This window comes from Sciurus carolinensis, chromosome 8, assembly GCF_902686445.1.
Source record: "Sciurus carolinensis chromosome 8, mSciCar1.2, whole genome shotgun sequence".
NCBI classification, from domain to species: Eukaryota; Metazoa; Chordata; class Mammalia; order Rodentia; family Sciuridae; genus Sciurus; species Sciurus carolinensis.
This window is the reverse complement of record NC_062220.1, coordinates 101497088-101516595: the sequence shown is the minus strand read 5'-3', so window position 1 is coordinate 101516595 and position 19508 is coordinate 101497088. Positions and strand designations below refer to the sequence as shown.

General features: G+C 35.6%; 1 protein-coding gene across 4 annotated transcripts in view; it reads right to left on the bottom strand.

Annotated features, from left to right (window-relative positions):
• The window catches only part of Hecw1 (HECT, C2 and WW domain containing E3 ubiquitin protein ligase 1), a 428371-nt gene that overhangs the window by 74954 nt on the left and 333909 nt on the right, over window positions 1–19508 (bottom strand). For all 4 annotated transcript variants that reach the window (XM_047562304.1, XM_047562303.1, XM_047562306.1 and 1 more), the window contains one exon: window positions 11154–11288. In XM_047562304.1, coding sequence (XP_047418260.1) covers window positions 11154–11288 — 135 coding nt within the window. The remainder of the gene's footprint in view (window positions 1–11153; window positions 11289–19508) is intronic.

Here is a 19508-nt window from a genome sequence, read left to right as displayed (position 1 = left end):
GACTTCTCCAGGTGGTCCTGCCCCCTCCGGCTGCAGGCTTTTTCCACGGGACGATCCAAGATGGCGGACTAGAGGGTGACTGCATCTCCAGTCATTCCAGAACCCAGGATTCAAGAAGGGGAGGCATTGACAGACTCGGACTAAAATAGAGCCACAGGGTGAGTCTCCCCCACTGGGTGAAGCTCGACCTGGGCGGCAGGCACGGATAGGGGCGGCTTATCAGAGCAGGGCAGGGCAGCTAGAGTCCTCCCCAGGTAGCCCTGCTCACTCCAGTGGTGGGCTTCTCCCACAGGGCCAGCTTCTTGGAGCAGGCCCCCCCATTGAGAGCCTTTCTGCACAGAGCCAGCTCCAAGCCCTGGAACCAGTAGCGGGCTAGGGGCAGCTTTGTTCGGAAGCACTGCATTTTCAAGTTCCTCCAAGACTTCTGGCTACTGAAGGCTGGGAGGTGATACACTGGAAATCTACAGGGACACTATAAGCCAATAGAGGAAATCTGCAATATCTCAGAGTTCCATTGACATCTGACCAATATGAGAAAACAAGGGAAGAAAATGTCCCAAACAAACCTAGATACTATATCAATAAAACCCAATGACAGCACATCAGAAGAATTGTCAGAAAGGGAGTTCAGAATGTACATAATTAAAACAATCAGGGAAGCAAATGAGGAGATGAAAGAGCAAATGCAGGCATTGAAGGAGGAGATGAAAGAGCAAATGCAGGCATTAAATGATTGCATCAATCAACAGTTAAAAGAGCAAATACGGGAAGCAAGAGATCATTTCAATAAAGAGTTAGAGATACTGAAAAAACAAACAAACAGAAATCCTTTAAATGAAGGAAACAATAAACCAAGTTAAAAACTCCATAGAAAGCATAACCAATAGGATAGAACACCTGGAAGACAGAACCTCAGACATTGAAGACAAATATTTAATCTTGAAAACAAAGTTGACCAAACAGAGGAGATGGTAAAAAATCATGAACAGACTCTACAAGAATTATGGGATATCATGAAAAGGCCAAATTTAAGAATTATTGGGATTGAGGAAGGCTTAGAGAAACAAACCAAAGGAATGAACAATCTATTCAATGAAATAATATCAGAAAATTTCCCAAATCTGAAGAATGAAATGGAAAACCAAGTACAAGAGGCTTATAGGACTCCAAATATACAAAATTACAACAGACCCACACCAAGGCACATTATTATGAAAATACCTAACATACAAAATAAAGACAGAATTTTAAAGGCCACGAGAGAAAAGAATCAAATTACATTCAGGGGGAAACCAATAAGAATATCAGCAGATTTTTCAATCCAGACCCTAAAAGCTAGAAGGGCCTGGAACAACATTTACCAATCCCTGAAAGAAAACGTATGCCAACCAAGATCTTATACCCAGCAAAACTTACTTTCAGATTTGACGACAAAATAAGATCCTTCCATGATAAACAAAAGCTAAAGGAATTTACAAAAAGAAAGCCGGCATTACAGAACATTCTCAGCAAAATATTCCATGAAGAAGAGATGAAAAACAACGATGCAAATCAGCAATGGGAGGAACTAGCCTAAAGGAATAGCCAAATAAAGGAGAAACCAAATCATGTCAAAAAACAAAAATGAGTCAAATGACTGGGAATACAAATCATATCACAATAATAACCCTGAATGTTAATGGCCTGAACTCATCAATCAAAAGACATAGACTGGCAGATTGGATTAAAAAGAAAAATCCAACAATATGCTGCCTGCAAGAGACTCATCTCATAGAAAGAGATACCCATAGACTAAAGGTGAAAGGATGGGAAAAAACATACCATGCACACGGACACAGCAAAAAAGCTGGAGTATCCATCCTCATTTCAGAAAATGTGGACACAAGCCAAAATTAGTCAGAAGGGATAAAGAAGGACATTACATACTGCTTAAGGGAAGCATAAATCAAATCAACAAGACATAACAATCATAAATATCTATGCCCTGAACAGTGGCTCATCCACGTACGTCAAACAAATCCTTCTCAATTCCAGAAATCAAATAGACCACAACACAATAATACTAGGTGATTTTAACACAACTCTCTCACCACTGGATAGATCTTCCAAACAAAAATTGAATAAAGAAACCATAGATCTCAATAACACAATCAACAATTTAGACTTAACGGACATATATAGAATATACCATCCAACAAAGAACAAATACACTTTCTTCTCAGCAGCACATGGATCCTTCTCTAAAATAGACCATATTTTATGCCACAAAGCTACTGTTAGCAAATACAAGAAGATAGAGATACTACCTTGTATTCTATCAGATCATAATGGATTAAAATCAGAAATAAATTACAGAATAAAAAACAGAAACTTCTCCAATACCTGGAGATTAAATAATACACTATTATATAATGAATGGATAACAGAAGACATCAGGAGGGAAATTAAAAAATTCTTAGAAGTAAACGAAAACAAAGACACATCATATCAAAATCTCTGGGACACTATGAAAGCAGTACTTAGAGGAAGATTTATTTCATGGGGCGCATTCAACAAAAGAAGTAGAAATCAACAAATAAACTATTTAACACTACAGCTCAAAGCCCTAGAAAAAGAAGAGCAGACCAACACCAAAAGTAGTAGAAAACAGGAAATAGTTAAAATCAGAGTGGAAATCAACAAAATTGAAACAAAAGAAACAATTGGAAAAATTAACAAAATAAATAGTTGGTTCTTTGAAAAAATAAACAAAATTGATAAGCCCTTAGCCACACTAACAAAGAGAAAGAGGGAGAAAACTCAAATTACTAAAATTCGGAATGAACAAGGAAATATCACAACAGACACGAGTGAAATACAAAGCATAATTAGAAGCTATTTTGAAAATCTATACTCCAACAAAACAGAAAACCTTGAAGACATCAACAAATTTCTAGAGACTTATGAGTTAGCTAAACTGAACCAGGAGGACATACACAACTTAAATAAATCAATTTCAAGCAATGAAATAGAAGAGGACATCAAAAGCCTACCAACAAAGAAAAGTCCAGGACCAGATGGGTTCTCAGCCGAGTTCTACAAAACCTTTAAAGAAGAGCTCATTTCAATACTCCTCAAAGTATTCCATGAAATAGAAGAGGAGGGAACCCTCCCAAACTCATTCTATGAAGCCAATATCACCCTGATACCTAAACCAGACAGAGACACATCGAGGAAAGAATATTTCAGACCAATAACCTTAATGAACATTGACGCAAAAATTCTCAACAAAATTTTAGCAAATCACATCCAAAAATATATTAAAAAGATAGTGCACCACGATCAAGTGGGTTTTATCCCAGAGATGCAAGGTTGGTTCAACATCTGGAAATCAATAAATGTCATTCACCATATCAACAGACTTAAAGTTAAGAATCACATGATTATTTCGATAGATGCAGAAAAAGCATTCGATAAAATACAGCATCCCTTCATGCTCAAAACACTAGAAAAAATAGGGATAGTGGGAACATTCCTTAACATTGTAAAGACCATCTATGCTAAGCCCATGATCAATATCATTCTAAATGGTGAAAAACTGAAAGCATTCCCCCTAAAAACTGGAACAAGGCAGGGATGCCCTCTTTCACCACTTCTATTCAACATCGTCCTTGAGACTCTAGCCAGAGCAATTAGACAAACCAAAGAAATTAAAGGAATACGAATTGGAAAAGAAGAACTCAAACTATCCCTGTTCACTGATGACATGATTATATATTTAGAGGAACCTGGAAATTCCACCAGAAAACTTTTAGAACTCATAAGTGAATTCAGTAAAGTAGCAGGTTACAAGATCAATACTCATAAATCCAATGCAATTTTATACATAAGTGATGAATCTTCAGAAAGAGAAATTAGGAAAACTACCCCATTCACAATAGCATCGAAAAAAATAAAATACTTGGGAATCAATCTCACAAAAGAGGTGAAAGACCTCTACAATGAGAACTACAGAACACTAAAGAAAGAAATTAAAGAAAACCTTAGAAGATGGAAAGATCTCCCATGTTCTTGGATAGGCAGAATTAATATTGTCAAAATGGCCATACTACCTAAAGTGCTATACAGATTCAATGCAATTCCAATTAAAATCCCAATGATGTACCTTACAGAAATAGAGCAAGCAATTATGAAATTCATCTGGAAGAATAAAAAATCCAGAATAGCTAAAGCAATCCTCAGTAGAAAGAGCAAAGCAGGGGGTATCGCAATACCAGATCTTCAACTCTGTTACAAAGCAATAGTAACCAAAACGGCATGGAGCTGGGGAGATAGCTCAGTCGGTAGAGTGCTTGCCTTGTAAGCACAAGGCCCTGGGTTCGATCCTCAGCACCAAAAAACAAACAAACAAACAAACAAAAAATGGCATGGTATTGGTACCAAAATAGACAGGTAGATCAATGGTACAGAATAGAGGACATGAACACGAATGATCTGGCTGAGAAGCGGATGCCAACATATAATGGGGGGTGGGAGGGGTTAGCGTTAGGATTAGGGTTAGGTTTAGGGTTAGGGTTAAGGAGGGTGGTAAGAATGGAGGAAGGAAAGACTGTATAGAGGGAAAAGAGGGGTGGGAGGGGTGGGAGGGGTGGGAGGGGTGGGGGGGAAGGGAAAAAATAGCAGTATGAATCAAACAGCATTACCCTGTGTAAATTTATGATTACACAAATGGTATGCCTTTATGCCATGTACAGAGAAACAACATGTATCCCATTTGTTTACAATAATAAGAAAAAAAAAAAAAGAAAAAAAGAAAATAGAAGACCTCACACCAGCAACAACATTCTTGCTATTGTCACATCCTAGACAGTCATTGTATGGAAGTTATGATAACGGTGCTCGGAACTGGTTTCTGCAGGGAAGCTGACCTTACTTCATCGCCCCCAGCCCATGGATAAGCTGAGAGCCTTCACAGATCATCCTTTGAGAACCGCCAGTCTGATGGCATCAAGGCTGACCTTGATGTCAAGGGACTCACATTCTTGTTATTGCTCTGTCTATGGCTAACCATATGTCCCAGGGAAAGTCATTTAGTGTCTGCTTTGGTTTCCTGTCTCAATACCTGACCCTTCCTGCTTTATGGGGATGTTGCAAAATGAACTAAGCGAAGGTATGAGAGAATGCTTTGTATTCTCATAAGAAAGGTGCTCCGTAATTCAACAGGATTATTATTAATTCATCCAGAATAAAGACCATAAACTAAGATGAACAAAACAAAAACAAAAACAAAACAACAACAACAAAAAACTCCTGCAAATGATGGAAGACTGGACTTTCCATTTTAAACCAAAATTTCATGATTCGAATTTCCTGGCATTTCAACCTTTTGGTCTGGGATTCTAAGGGATGTGAATGTGTGTGTGTGGGGGGGAGGGAGAGAGAGGGAAAAGGAGAGAGAGAGAGAGAGAGAGAGAGAGAGAGAGAGAGGGAGGGAGAGAAAGGGAGAGAGGGGAGAGAGCGAGAGGGAGGAAAGAGGAAGAAGAAGAAGAAGAAGAAGAAGAAGAAGAAGAAGAAGAAGAAGAAGAAGAAGAAGAAGAGGAGGAGGAGGAGGAGGAGGAGAAAGAAGGGAGAAGGCAGAAGAAGGGGGAATGGGGAAGGGAAAAAGAGAAAGGGGAACAAGAGGAAGAAGAACAGAAAGGAGGAGGAAGAGGGGGAGGGGGAGGAGGAGGAGGAGGAGGAGGAGGAGGGGGAGGAGGAGGAGGGGGAGGAGGAGGAGGGGGAGGAGGAGAAGGAGGAGGAGGAGGAGGAGGAGGAGGAGGAGGAGGAGGAGGAGGAGGAAGTAGTACAGGAGAGAACGGCCCCTGGTGCCCTGGTAATCTGCCTTTCCTCAGACATGTTATGATTGATTATTCTATGACTAATGAAAACTTAGTGCAATAGGTACTACTTTAAGAATTTCTTTTTCTTTTGATATTGATAGCTTTATTCATGGTTGTAAATGTGAAAACTTCAAACCTTTAACTCCCCTGACAAAACAGAATATATATCCTTAGAAAATAGTTTTCAGTGGCTGGTAAAGAGCATTTTCAGCATTGCAATTTGCAAGTGTATATTGGTGTTTTTTAAAAGCTATGATTGAAAATTGCAGGATTTAGACTAATTTAGTTAATAATCAGTTAATGTTCCTCTGAGAATCCTGGAGACCTAATGCTAAAAAAAAAAAAACAAACAAACAAACAAAAAAAAAAATCAGCAAGTTCAGAAGAAAGGTCAAAATAACAAATAAGCATCATCTGCAGTTGTTGTTGTTGTTTGTGTTTTAACAAAGTTTTCAGAATTAAGGAAACTAAAAAGAGATTTATGTTTGAGTTGTTCAGTATTTTTATAGTCAAAATGCCAAGAAACAATGTACAAAGTCTTGAGTTAAATGATAGTAGAACCACATGATAAAATAATAGAAGAATTTTAATGACATGGAAATCATCCACAAGGTATTCTGTAAAGGTTAAGTAGGATACAGAACCATAGACAACATGATCCAAGTTTTTACTTCTATGTGTACCAAGGAGTGTTTCCAGATAGGGAGTAATGCTCTCACTTTTTAAGTTCTTCCACATCTGTCTGTTTTCTGCACCCCTTACATACTGTTTATAATTAAAAAGTTTATATTCAAGGGAGTCTGAATTTTATAAATTTCCAACAAAACCTCTAATAAGTTTAGGTTATATAGGATTATGAGGACATTTACTAATTTTAGGAAGTAATATAGAACTTATTTTCCCTACAGGCAGTCTCCTTGAATGACAGCCCCTCTGTATCAGCAGAGCCAATGAAATGACTTTTACTGTCAAAGAAGCTCATAGCAAAGAATGACTAAAGATGACTTCTGCTTCACAGTGAAAGGTTCTTCTTCCCGCTAGATCCTCTAATTTCCCTTAAGCAGTCTTTGTTGAGTATTTCTGTGTATTCTTCCAGAAATTTTCTGACTAGTGATTTTATAATTTGACCAAGATAAGGCAGTAAAAAGTGAAAATGGTGTGTTCTGCTTATCCTTCTTTATTGTTAACTGATGTTGCTAATTGTTGTAAAAACAAGTCAAATTTGTTAACCATCAGTGATTTTGTTACCAATAGGTTGATGAGACCTGATATTCATAGCTCTTTATACTCTTTCCATTAATCTATGTCCAATTCCATTTGGATGTTATTAGGAGAGATAAAGCCTGCTTTATTGGTCCACCGTCCAATACTCCCTGCCAGGAGCACTTAACCACTGAGCCACATCCCTAGCCCCCCCCTTTTTTATTTTGGAACAGGATCTCCTTAAGTTGCTTAGGGCCTTGCTAAGTTGTGGAGTCTGGCCTCAAACTTGTAAACCTTTTGCCTCAGCCTCCTGAGCTGTTCAGATTATAGGCGAGCACCACTGAGACCAGCTGTTGATTCTTTAATATAATTGCAGGAAGGTATGTCACTGCATTAAAACGCAAGTCAGAGTACTTAATAATGACCGTTTTATGCACAGTTCCTATATTCCTGATAAGTCTGTTCAGGAATATGACTGAAAAATTTCCAGGTGAGGTAAAGAATAATCCAAAAGATGTTTAGCCTTCAGATTTATACTGAGCTATATTTTTATTTTCTTGTTTTTTTTTTCCTGTTTAGATAGCATTTCATGGGAATTCTCAGTTCATAATTGCATTAACCAATTAACATAATAAATCACCTCTCATCCATCTGTCAGTACGTCTATCTATCTATTCATTCATCACCCATCCATCTCTTTTATCATTTCTGTTTCTTTGAGGAACCCTGACTAATATAGGGTTTTTTGTTTTGCTTTCATTTTTGTCTTGTTTTCACTGTCATAATGATTGGTGAGGAGGGGGCCCTCCTGACATTTAATGGATGGGAGTTGAGCTTCAAGGTCTGGCAAGGTTATGGGACAATTCTACACATCAAAGAACTGTCCTGCCTCACAATGTCAATATTTCTCTCTCTGTCTGTTGAGAAACAATAGTGAAATGATCTCTAAAGTTCATTTTTATACAAAAATCATAACGTTACTTTCCTTGAATTGATTCAATGTACTCTTTAAAAAATCCCAACTCTTCAATAGGACATTCAAAACTTTCCAAAAACCAAGACCTAGCTATTTGGAACTTGCTATTCTGGTCACACTGAACTTTTCTCAGTCTTATCTCTGCATCTTTACTTAGGCTGTGCTCTGTGAGGTTGCTCTTTTTCCTCCTTTGTACCTAGCTAGATTTTACCAATTTCCAAGTTTTAGGTCAGTATTTATTTTAAAAGATACCTATCCTTGGCCTCTTTTGAACTTCTGTGACATTTGTTCCAACATCTCTTGGCACTCAATCATATTCTGATTTCTCCCATTACTTAACTCTCTATGTATTTTTGGCCTGACTTCAAAAATAGAATACAAACTTTTCCAGGGGAGGGACTATCTCATACTTCTTTGTATTCCACAGTGATCATAGCAAACCATACACTAAATCAATATTTGTTGAGCAAAACCACATTGCAGCAAACACAGTCAACATCTCCCATTATACCCCTCCTCTGTATTTATACCAGAGTCCTTCTTGTCTCCTCATCCTCTAGGCTTTTACAGTAAGAGGAAACAGATATTTGCTTCCCTGGAGACTAGATCTTTGTTTTTGGGTTCAGATATCCTCTGTCTCCCATCTTGTTATGTTTGGATCTGAAGTGTCCCCAAAAGCCCACGTGGGAGACAATGCAAGAAGGTACAGAGGAGAAATGATTGGGTTGTGAGAGTCTTAGCCCAATCAGTGAATTAATTCCCTGATAAGGATTAACTGAGTGGGTAGGGTGTGGTTGGAGGTCGTGGGCATTGGGGGAGTGGCTTTGAGTGTATATTTTGTATCTGGTGAGTGGAGTCTCTCTGCTTCCTGATCATCATGTGAGCTGCTACCCTCCACCATACTCTTCCGTTATGATGTTCTGTCTCACTTCAAGCCCCAAGGAATGGAGCCAGCTGTTTATGAACTGAGACCTCTGAAACTGATCCCTCAAACAAACTTTTCCTCTCTTGAAATTGTTCTGGTCAGATCTTTTAGTTATAGCAGTGAAAAAGTTGACTAAAACACAACTTCTCTGTTTTTTTTTTTTTTTTTTTTTTTTTTTTTTTAAGTTTCCTGTGTGTCAATCTAAGAAAGAAAGGGAATGGGCAGAGGGGAGGGTGAGGTTTGAAAGTTGGAGGTAGAGTCAGTACATCCAATTTTGGGAGTGGGTGCATTAGGAAGTAGAAAGATGGCTGATGCAAATTAATTCTCTTTCCTTGTCATATGTTAGTCTTTCAGCTAGTTTTCAGCTGATGCAGATAGCACTTTGCTATGAATTTTGACATTAGATAAACTGTATTTGGGTTATTAAATCATGTGAGATAAATGTTTCAGAACAGGTAATGCAAGCTGTACCCATGCTCTCAATCTTGTTATTTTCAAGAGAAAAATTTTTAATGTTTATATTTTCAGGTGAATTTCTTATAATTGGAAGAGATCAGGGATTCATCTTGTATTGGGTAATTGAAGTTTTTGTTTTATTAGCAATAAATATGTCTCCAGTGCTCAGCTTCCTTATCACATACAGTTATCCTATATTAATATTGAAATTTACTCAATAGTACTAAAGAGCTTGGACATTTTAAATAAAGTAAAATAGCATATTTCAAGTTGATGCAGAATTCTGAACTTATCCTCTATAATTTCAAAACAATAAACTACTACTTTTTGAAGTGTTATAAAAGTGCCAGCAGGGTGGGGGACTCTGCATGATGCGTTGGGACACTGGGGCATTGGTTTCGATAATCTAGGAACACATCTGCACCTAGAAGGGCCTGGTACTCATGTAATGCTCAGGGATGCATAATACTCCTCTCTGCGTGGCCATACACACACACTTTATGTATATATAGAAAGAAAGATTTAACATGCTTCCACAGTATTTTAAAACAATAACACTTAAGATGATCCCATGAAAGAAAAATTCATTTTGTCACCCATTTTGGCATTAAGTCATAAGGGCCTTCACATGGACACTGTTATGTCTTTTAGACTATATAGAGCACTACTCCTGAGAAAGTAGTATATAATCAGTTCCAATACATCAGAAACAGGCTTCTTCCTTGAGACTTATGCTTGCTGGAGGGGATGGCTATCAGGCAGACTGCAATCTTCTCAGTTTTTCCCAAGACAGTCACTGTGACTTTCTCTGGAATTACTGTCTGTTGGGGATAAATATATATTCCTTTCCACCCTACACCACTTTTTCCCACTTCATTGTAATCCAATTCTACATGCTATTTTATGGGAAATGGCTCTCAGTGCCCCCATCTCCTGAGATCCTGGTGGTTTCTGTGAAAAGAGGGCCCAGATTTTTGGGAAATGTCAGTCAGGACATAAAATGTGATTCGCTCATAATACTGTCAGGAACTGATTAGAAGTAGAAAAGAGCTGTGTTTTGAGTTTTTGGCTTAAAAAGGGAGAAAAGGAAAAGATATGGGATATATAGAGACTAATTCAGAAAGGCAATGAAAGTGACAGAGAGATGACAGTCCTTCATGGTTCATCAGAAGGTAACCATAGCTAGTGACAGAAGATATGAAACCAGGGAACAGCCACCGTAGGATGGGAAGAGAATTCATGGGGGCTGGTAAATTTTCCACAATTTTAGTCAATGGATACATTACTGAAGTCTTCTCCAGGATCTTAAAGGGAGGTAGAAGTCTAAAGTCAGTCATATACTGCATAGCAATTCCATAGTCTCCTCAGTAGTCACAGGTGACCCGTGGGCCTCAAGTTGTGGGGGTCGGGCACCTCCAGGCAGAAGTGTGGGGATCTCCTGACTCTGCATTTTTAGTTTCCTTTAAACTACATCAATTTTTAGTAGTGGTGATTTGGACAAATAGGAAGGCAGAAGGAAGGCAATCTGAAGATACACGTAGGGCAATAAATGGGTACACCACAGTGGTCATTCTTCCGGAGCACAGTATACACATGACTTCATCTCTATGGAGCCAGCAACCATAGCTCCTGGCCACTAAGAAATAGTTCTGAGACCCTCCCTCCCCAGAAGGGTGGAGACTGTGCACTGGTGTGCAGTAGGGCTGGGTGGTGGTGGTGGTATGGGGATCATTACCTCTCCAGCGCTGTAACTTCGGAGCCTCTGGAGGTGCTGTCGATGAGTCAGATGATTGGGAAGACGACCGTTCTGAAGAGGGATTCGGGGGTCAATGAAAGTGGTAGCTCGACTGTTGTGGTCCACAAAAAAAGACTGCAGGCAGACAGGTGAAGCAAAGCATACCGTGAGAACGGGCCAGGATGGAGTTGGGAAGATAAGGGAAGGTTACGGGGCTCATGAGTCGAATGAAGAAGATAACCTAAATATCCCAAATGTCACAACCTAAATATAATCACCAAATTATTTTAGTGATTTCCCCCCAGTCTTTTCCCATGCACATATACAAATCTCTATATATTTTCTCCACAATTGAGCCTACAATTTTGCTATAAGAATTTTCCAATTATTATTTCATGATCATTTCCCTAAGTTATTAAATATTCTTCTAACACAGTTTTAGCGAGTTTATGGTAGTATGATGGATGTATAATAATTAGTAATTAATTTCAGTACCTTTCATTGGTGGATGTTTGATGTTTTAGAAAAACTGTTTTAAAATCATGCTTCAGTGAACACTCTTGTATATTAATCCTTGTGGTATATATGATTACTACATATGCTCTTATTTATGGTAAAAGTTGGTCTTTAAAAAATATCTGTCATAAAAGAGAAAGTTATTACTTTTTTTTTTTAAAAGGCATCTTTTTTTTTTGCAGTGCTGGGGATTGAACCCAGGACCTTGTGCTTACAAAGCAAGCACCCTACCAACTGAACTATATCTCCAGCCCTTAAAAGGCATCTTTTGAGGAAGTCTGATCCTAAGTCAACATGATGAAGATTTGGGCCTACTTTGTCTTCTTTTAGGTGCAGGGTCTCTGGTCTAATTTAATTTTGAGTTGAGTTTTGTGCAGGGTGAGAGGTAGAGGTTTAATTTTATCTTACTGCATATGGATTTCCAGTTTTGCCAACACCATTTGTTGAACAGGCTATCTTTTCTCCATTGTATGTTTTTGGCTCCTTTGTCTACTATGAGGTGACTGTATTTATGTTGTTTTGTCTCTGTGTCTTCTATTCTGTACCATTGGTATGCCTGTCTATTTTGGTGCCAATACCATGCTGTTTTTGTTACGATTGCTCAGTAGTATAGTTTAATGTCTGGTATTGTGATACCTCCTGTTTTACTTTTTCTACTCAGGAGTTTTCTGGCCATTTTAGGTCTCTTGTTCTTCCAGATGTTCACGATTGCTTTCTCTATTTCTATGAGGAATGTCATTGGGATTTTAATTGGAATTGCATTGAATCTGTACAGTGCTTTTGGTAGAATGGCCATTTTGACAATGTTAATTCTGCCTATCCAAGAACATGGGAGATCTTTCCATCTTCTAAGGTTTTCTTCAATTTCTTTCTTTAATGTTCTGTAGTTAGATTAATTCCCAAGTATTTTATTTTTTTTTGATGCTACTGTGAATGGAGTGGTTTTCCTAATTTCTCTTTCAGAGGATTCATCACTTATAAATAGAAATGCATTAGACTTATGCATATTGATTTTATATCCTACTACTTTGCTGAATTCATTTATTAGTTCTAGAAGTTTTCTAGTGGAGTTTTTGGATCTTCTAAAAATAGGATCATGTCATCAGCAAATAGTGACAACTTGAGTTCTTCTTTTCCTATTTGTATCCCTTTAATTTCTTTGGTCTGTCTAATTGCTCTGGCAAGTGTTTCAAGGATGATGTTGAATAGAAGTGGTGAAAGAGGGCATCCCTGTTTTGTTCCAGTTTTTAGAGGAAATGCTTTCAGTTTTTCTCCATCAAGAATGATGTTGGCTGTGGGCTTAGCATAGATAGCCTTTACAATGTTGAGGTATGTTCCTAGTATTCCTATTTTTTCTAGTGTTTTAAGCATGAAGGGGTTAAAAGGGTTTAAGGGGTGCTGTATTTTATCAAATGCTTTCTCAGCATCAATTGAAATAATCATGAGATTCTTTAAGTCTATTGATGTGGTGAATTACATTTATTGATTTCTGGATGTTGAACCAACCTTGCATCCCTAGGATAAACCTCACTTGATCATGGTGCACTATGTTTTTAATATATTTTTATATGCAACTTGCCAGTATTTTGTTAAGGATTTTTGCATCTATGTTCATCAGGGATATTGGTCTAAAGTTTTCTTTCTTTGATGAGAGGGAGGGGGTATGAAAAATGGTGGAATGAGACAGACATCATTGCCCTATGTACATGTATGATTACACGAATGGTATGAATCTGCATTGTGTACAACCATAGAAATGAAATTATGTACCCCATTTGTGTACAATTAATCAAAATGCAGTCTGTAAAAAATTAAAAGCTAAATAAAAATTAAAAAAGGCATCTTTTGTACTATAGGTCAATCTCTCAATTACTCTCTTTTAAACAAAATATAATGTTTGGTGAAGACATGTGAGCATTAACTGACCTCAATCAGTGTTAATTTTAGATATTTTTGGATGTCACCTAACAAAAGTAGGCAAACAAAATTCTATACAGCTTTAGAAAATACTCACGGCAAGTATGAACTTGTCATATCAAGTATCAGATGTCATTGTAAACAAGTCTTTAAAAGAGTTCCATAAAAAGTTATCCAGGAAATTGTTTTGTTATGAAGATAAAAAATATTCTCCACCCCTAGGACAAAGGTAAATAACAACTCTTCTTATATAGAAATCAATATTTGTAATTTGCAATAAAATTTGCCAAGATAACATCTCATGCAGATTTGGAGACGGCTACATGTCCAAATGGGATGGAAGGTGATATGCTTCAAAAAATGTTAGACTAAAAAAGACTGGGAATAATATTGGCCAAATTGTACTGTTATATTATGCATATGTATGAATATGTAACAACAAATCTCACCATTATGTACAACTATAATGTACAAATGAAAATATGGGAAAAAATTAATGCTAAATAAAAGATGCCCAGCAAACTGCACCAGTTAACCGGTTTGATAAACTGTCATATTAACAATTATGATGCCTGCAACATTTTATAAAGTAACTAATTTCATAAAATTACTATGTGGGAATTAAAAAAAAAAAGTGATGGTAGCGATGTCAAAAATACAAGTAAAAAATCTGAAAAAGACAAAAATGTGACTTGAAAAAACCCCAAATATCAACGTGTTTAGATAACATGAAATTTTAAACATACAAGTATAAGCTAAATTAATAAATATTAAAAGTAGACTTTTATTATTCAAATAAAGACCTAAAAGTATATAAATTAGATAGGTTCTTCGTATTTGTGCATATATGGTAATTTTTTAGTATAAATTACTAAATATTAAATTAATTATTGAGCTAAAAGTTAGAAAAAAAATTTAAGGTTCTTGATCCATATTAAGAAACTACCTTTGTGAAAGTTGTGCAGATATACCATCTTACCATAAGTACATTTATAATGCTTTTATAATGTTCTCACAAATGCTGAGTAATTTTGAAAAAATCTTAGGAAAGTTAAATGTAAATAATCATGCATTAGAATTTATCATGAAATTGACAAAAGAAAATATTTCACACATATATTTTGGTCATCTTCATTATAGAGAATTGTCTGCTATGTCTGTTCCTTTTTTGCTCTTGGTAGTGGGATGTTAAAGTTTTCTTATTTATTTAAATGTGTTCTTAGTTACACTTAGCTTTCACATTTGCTTTTGCTTTGTTTTCTAATACACAAAACAAAAATTTCTATGAAATTAAAATTAAAAATTAAAAACTAGCATCTCAATTCACAATAGCTAGATTGTGGGACCAACCTAGATGCCCTTCAATAGATGAACAGATAAAGAAACTGTGGTATAGATACACAATGGAATATTATTCAGCCATAAGGAAGAATGAAATTATGGCATTTGTAGGTAAATGGATACAGTTGGAGAATATCATGCTAAGTGAAATAAGCCATTTCCAAAATTCCAAAGGTCGAATGTTTTCTCTGATAAGTAGATGATGATACATAATGGAGGTGGAGTGGGTAGGAGAAGAATGGAGAAACTTTGGATTGTGTAGAGGGAAGTGGGGAATGGGAAGGGGGAAGGGGTCGGAAAGATAGTGGAATGAGACAGACATCATTACTGTATGTACATGTATGATTACACAAATGATGTAATCATGTACAACCATAGAAACAAAAAGTTGTACCCCATTTGTGTACAATGAATCAAAATGCAGTCTGTAAAAATAAAAAAAATCCTATGAATTAAAATATGTCAATCATTGCTCTCTGGAGGAAAGTTCAATGTTTAAATGTATTCTAGCTTTTTAAAAATTTGGGTTAATTTTTAATATAAAACCTTCCATCTTTCTTAAACTTATTTGGTATTATGTGAGATTTTAATTTAATATTTTTCTCAAAGACCCCATTTTTCCAAATCATCCATTCCCCATTATTTTACTACATATAGGTTTTTTTTTTTTTTAATAAATATTACAGTCTGTTTCAGGAGTATTTTTTTCTTTACCAATGGTTTATGAATTTTTCACGGGTGTCACATTATTCCAACTGATGTCTGTAGGGCAAGCTTCTCTTCCTCTTTTCCAAGACTTTTTAGGTATTCCTATCTAATTATTTAAAATTTTCCAGATGAACTGATATTAATTTTATTAAGTTCCAAAATAGTTCAATTGAGATTTTGTTTAGAATCACCTTAAGATTACAAATATTTTGGGAGAAAATTCATCCTTTATATAGCAAATGTGAGTGTAACAATTTTGCATTTCTGAACATGTCTGTGAAAGATATTTTTCCCTTAGTAAAGTTTTATACTGTCTTCCTGAAAGCACATATTTCTGATTAGGATAATTTATAGGTATTTAATATTGTCTTTTGCTATTCTGAGTGCTTCTTTTCCTATAATCTTTAATAACTCATAATTGCTGATCTCTAAGAAAGCTATAATTTGTATATTTATCTTTGTTCATAATATTAAATGCTTCTATCAAATAAGCTACTCTTTTAAGTATATTGCCTTTGATTTTTACTTATAAATAATGATTTTAACTTTTTTACAAGGGTTTTTAAATTTTTATCTTCTTTCTTGTAATACTGGTGAGAACTTCTAAAACAATGTTAAGTAAGAGGTGGGAAAACAAATAAGGTCCAAATGCAAAATATGATGATGCTCATTGTTTTAAGAAAGTCTTTACTGGACTCTGAAATCATATAGCATATAGCATAGCATTCTGTTATACTTTGAATCTTTAAATGTTCCCTAGAGGCCCATGTGTTGAAGGCTTGGTTCCCTGTTGATGGTGCTGTTGGTGTGGTGGAGCCTTTAGGAGGTAGAAATTAATGGAAGGAAGTTAGGTCATTGGGGAGATGACCTTGAAGGGAATATTGGGACCTCAGCCTCTTCCGGTCTCTCTTGTTTTTTGGCCACCATGAGGTCACCAGGCCTCCTCCATGCACTCCTGTTATGATGTGCTGCCACTGGCCCAAAGCAACAGGGTCAAGGGACCATGGGTGATACTTCTGAAACTGTGAGTCAAAATAAGTCTTTTCCACTTATAAATTGATCATTTCAGGCATTTCATCACAGTAATACAAAGCTAACTAACATACATTTGTAGTGGAATCACTTTATTACTAAGCCTCATAAATTGCCACATCCCATATTTTAAGTCTGATCTCTTTTATTTTCACTTGAAAATGATAATTTTGTCTCCTTCATGAGAACTTTTAAATTTTTACCTTTTTTCTTGCAATATTGGTGAGAACATCTCATATTTTGGAATTGCCTTTTTATTAGAACACTTTTTTGTTTTTAAAATATAAATGTGGGGCTGGGGAGATAGCTTAGTTGGTAGAGTGCTTGCCTTGCAAGCATGAGGCCCTGGGTTTGATCCCCAGTACCGCGAAAAAAAAAAATGTGTATTTGATTTTTATTCAGTACTGTTTGAACATTTCTTAAAACAATCAACTAAAATTCCTCAACAGTTTATAAATTATTGGTTAAGATACTAATGATCACAGGTTTACTAATAGTAAATTACCCTTTCATCTTTGGGAGAAAATCTATTTAATTGTGGTGGGTCATTTTTTAATTACATGTCTAATTTAACATTTCTTTTTTTAATGCTAGAGATCAAATCCAGGGCCTCACACATGCTAAACATACATTCTACCACTGAGCACCTCCCCAATTCCAAACATTTAATTTTTAAGTAAGTGTTTTTTGGAACTCAATGAGTTTTGCCTATAGTTTTTTATTTTTAAATTCCCAAATTCCCTACTTTTATGTGCAATTGTGTGTATTTAGTTCTATTCAATTTTATCACCTGTGCAGATTCATGTATGCACTTTCACATTTGAGATACAGAAAAGTTTTTTTAATACAAGGATCCTTCATATTTTCCTTTTGTAATTATATTCACCTCCTTCTTACTCCTGACCCAACCAACCACTAATCTGTTCTCCATTTCTATGATTTTGTCATCTCAAGAATATTATATAAATGGAATAATATAATATGTAATCCTCTGAGATTGGCTTTTTTCACTCCAGCACAATTCCTTAAGATTCCTTAAGATTTATCCAAGTTGTTGCATTCAGTCTCTCTCTCTCTCTTTTAAATTGGTAAGATCCATGGGAGGGATGTATCTGAGGTTGTGCCAACAGCTGTTGCTTTTTGTTTGGTTTTATTAGCAAAATTATGATTGCTTCATAAGATGAACTGTATAGCTTACATTTTTTCCTGTCTGGAGTAGATCATGAAGATATCTGAACTGGGTAAGTAATTTGTTGAGTTTTGTTACTTATTTCATCACTACAGGTTTATTCAATTTTTGACATTTCCCAAGGTAGTTTTTTAAAACATTTGCATATTATATCTTTGCAAAGTTATCCATTTCTTCCAGGTTTTCTAACATTGATCTCAAACATTTATATAACTATATGTACATTTCTTTTCTTTTAAAAAAATTATCCTGAATCTGTTACATTTTACTTCTCATTTCTTGGTTTTATTTAACTTTTTCCTTAGACTGATTTTTCTTTTACGAACATTATTTCTTATATTATTTTCTAATTCATACTGGATTTTAATTCATTATTTTCAAATAACTTTTGAAATAATTTTCTACCTTAATTACTTTTCTTGTCACTTCTTTAAGTTCTTGTTTTAGAAGCTTATATTTATTTTCTTATCTGATACTAAAACCAAAAACTTTGAATAGAGCCATTCTGAATCTTATGTTTTATTAAGTATTATTCACATTTATCTTCAGTAATTTCTCAAAAATTTTTTTCTTTGCACTACTGGGGATTGAACTTGGGCCCTTGTGTATGCTAGGCAGGTGCTTTACCACTGAGCCAAATTCTGGTCCTCTCAATAGCTTTTAAGTCTTAATTTTATCTTAAACCCAATAGTTAACTAGAGCATTGTTTTGAATAGTCAGTAGACAAGGTTATGTGTTTGTGGTGATGTTTAAATTTGTAATTTAAAATTTAGCTTTATTGCTTTGGTGCTATGGAATGACCCCTTTTATTTTCTTTTTGGTATACAATGTTATTTCTTAAAAATAAATGTTCCATAGCATCTTGAAAAGAAATTGCCAGCTCAACTTATTTTTTACTGTTTTTATTGTGGAGATCATATATCTATGAATTTTATACATATATAATGTGTACATATGTACATATATACAGTTCAGTGGTGTTATGTAAATTATCTAGTTATGCAACCATCACCAACATCCATTTCTAGAACTTTTTTATCTTCCCAAACTGAAACATGTACTAAACAATAATTTCTCATTCTCTCCTCTAACCCTCTGGTAACCTCTGTTTTTTACTTTCTATCTTGTTGAATTTGACTATTCTAGGTACCTGAAATGAGTGGAATTGTATAATAGTTATTCTTGTGTGTCTGGCTTATTTCACTTAGCATAGTGTTTTCAAGCCTCATCCATGTTGTAGCACATGTCGGAATTTCATTTCTTCTGAAGGCTGACACTATTCCAATGTAAGTACATAATGTTTTGTTTAGACATTCATGTAAGATCTATTTTTAACAAAAGATGTATGTTTCATTAAAACAGAAATGTAAAACACATTTTCCTATGTGTTTCTTTCATTTCTTTTTATATTTCTCTTTATTTAATAATAATATGGTAGTGGAAACCAATTCAGATCTCAACCCAGACCCTCAAAGCTAGGAGATCCTGGAAAAACTTGTACCAAACTCTGGAAGAAAATGGATGCTAACCAAGAATCCTATATTCAGCAAAATTAAGCTTCAGATTTGAAGTTGAAATAAAAACCTTCCACAATAAACAAAATTTAAATGAATTTACAACTAGAAAACCTGCACTACAGGATATTCTCAACA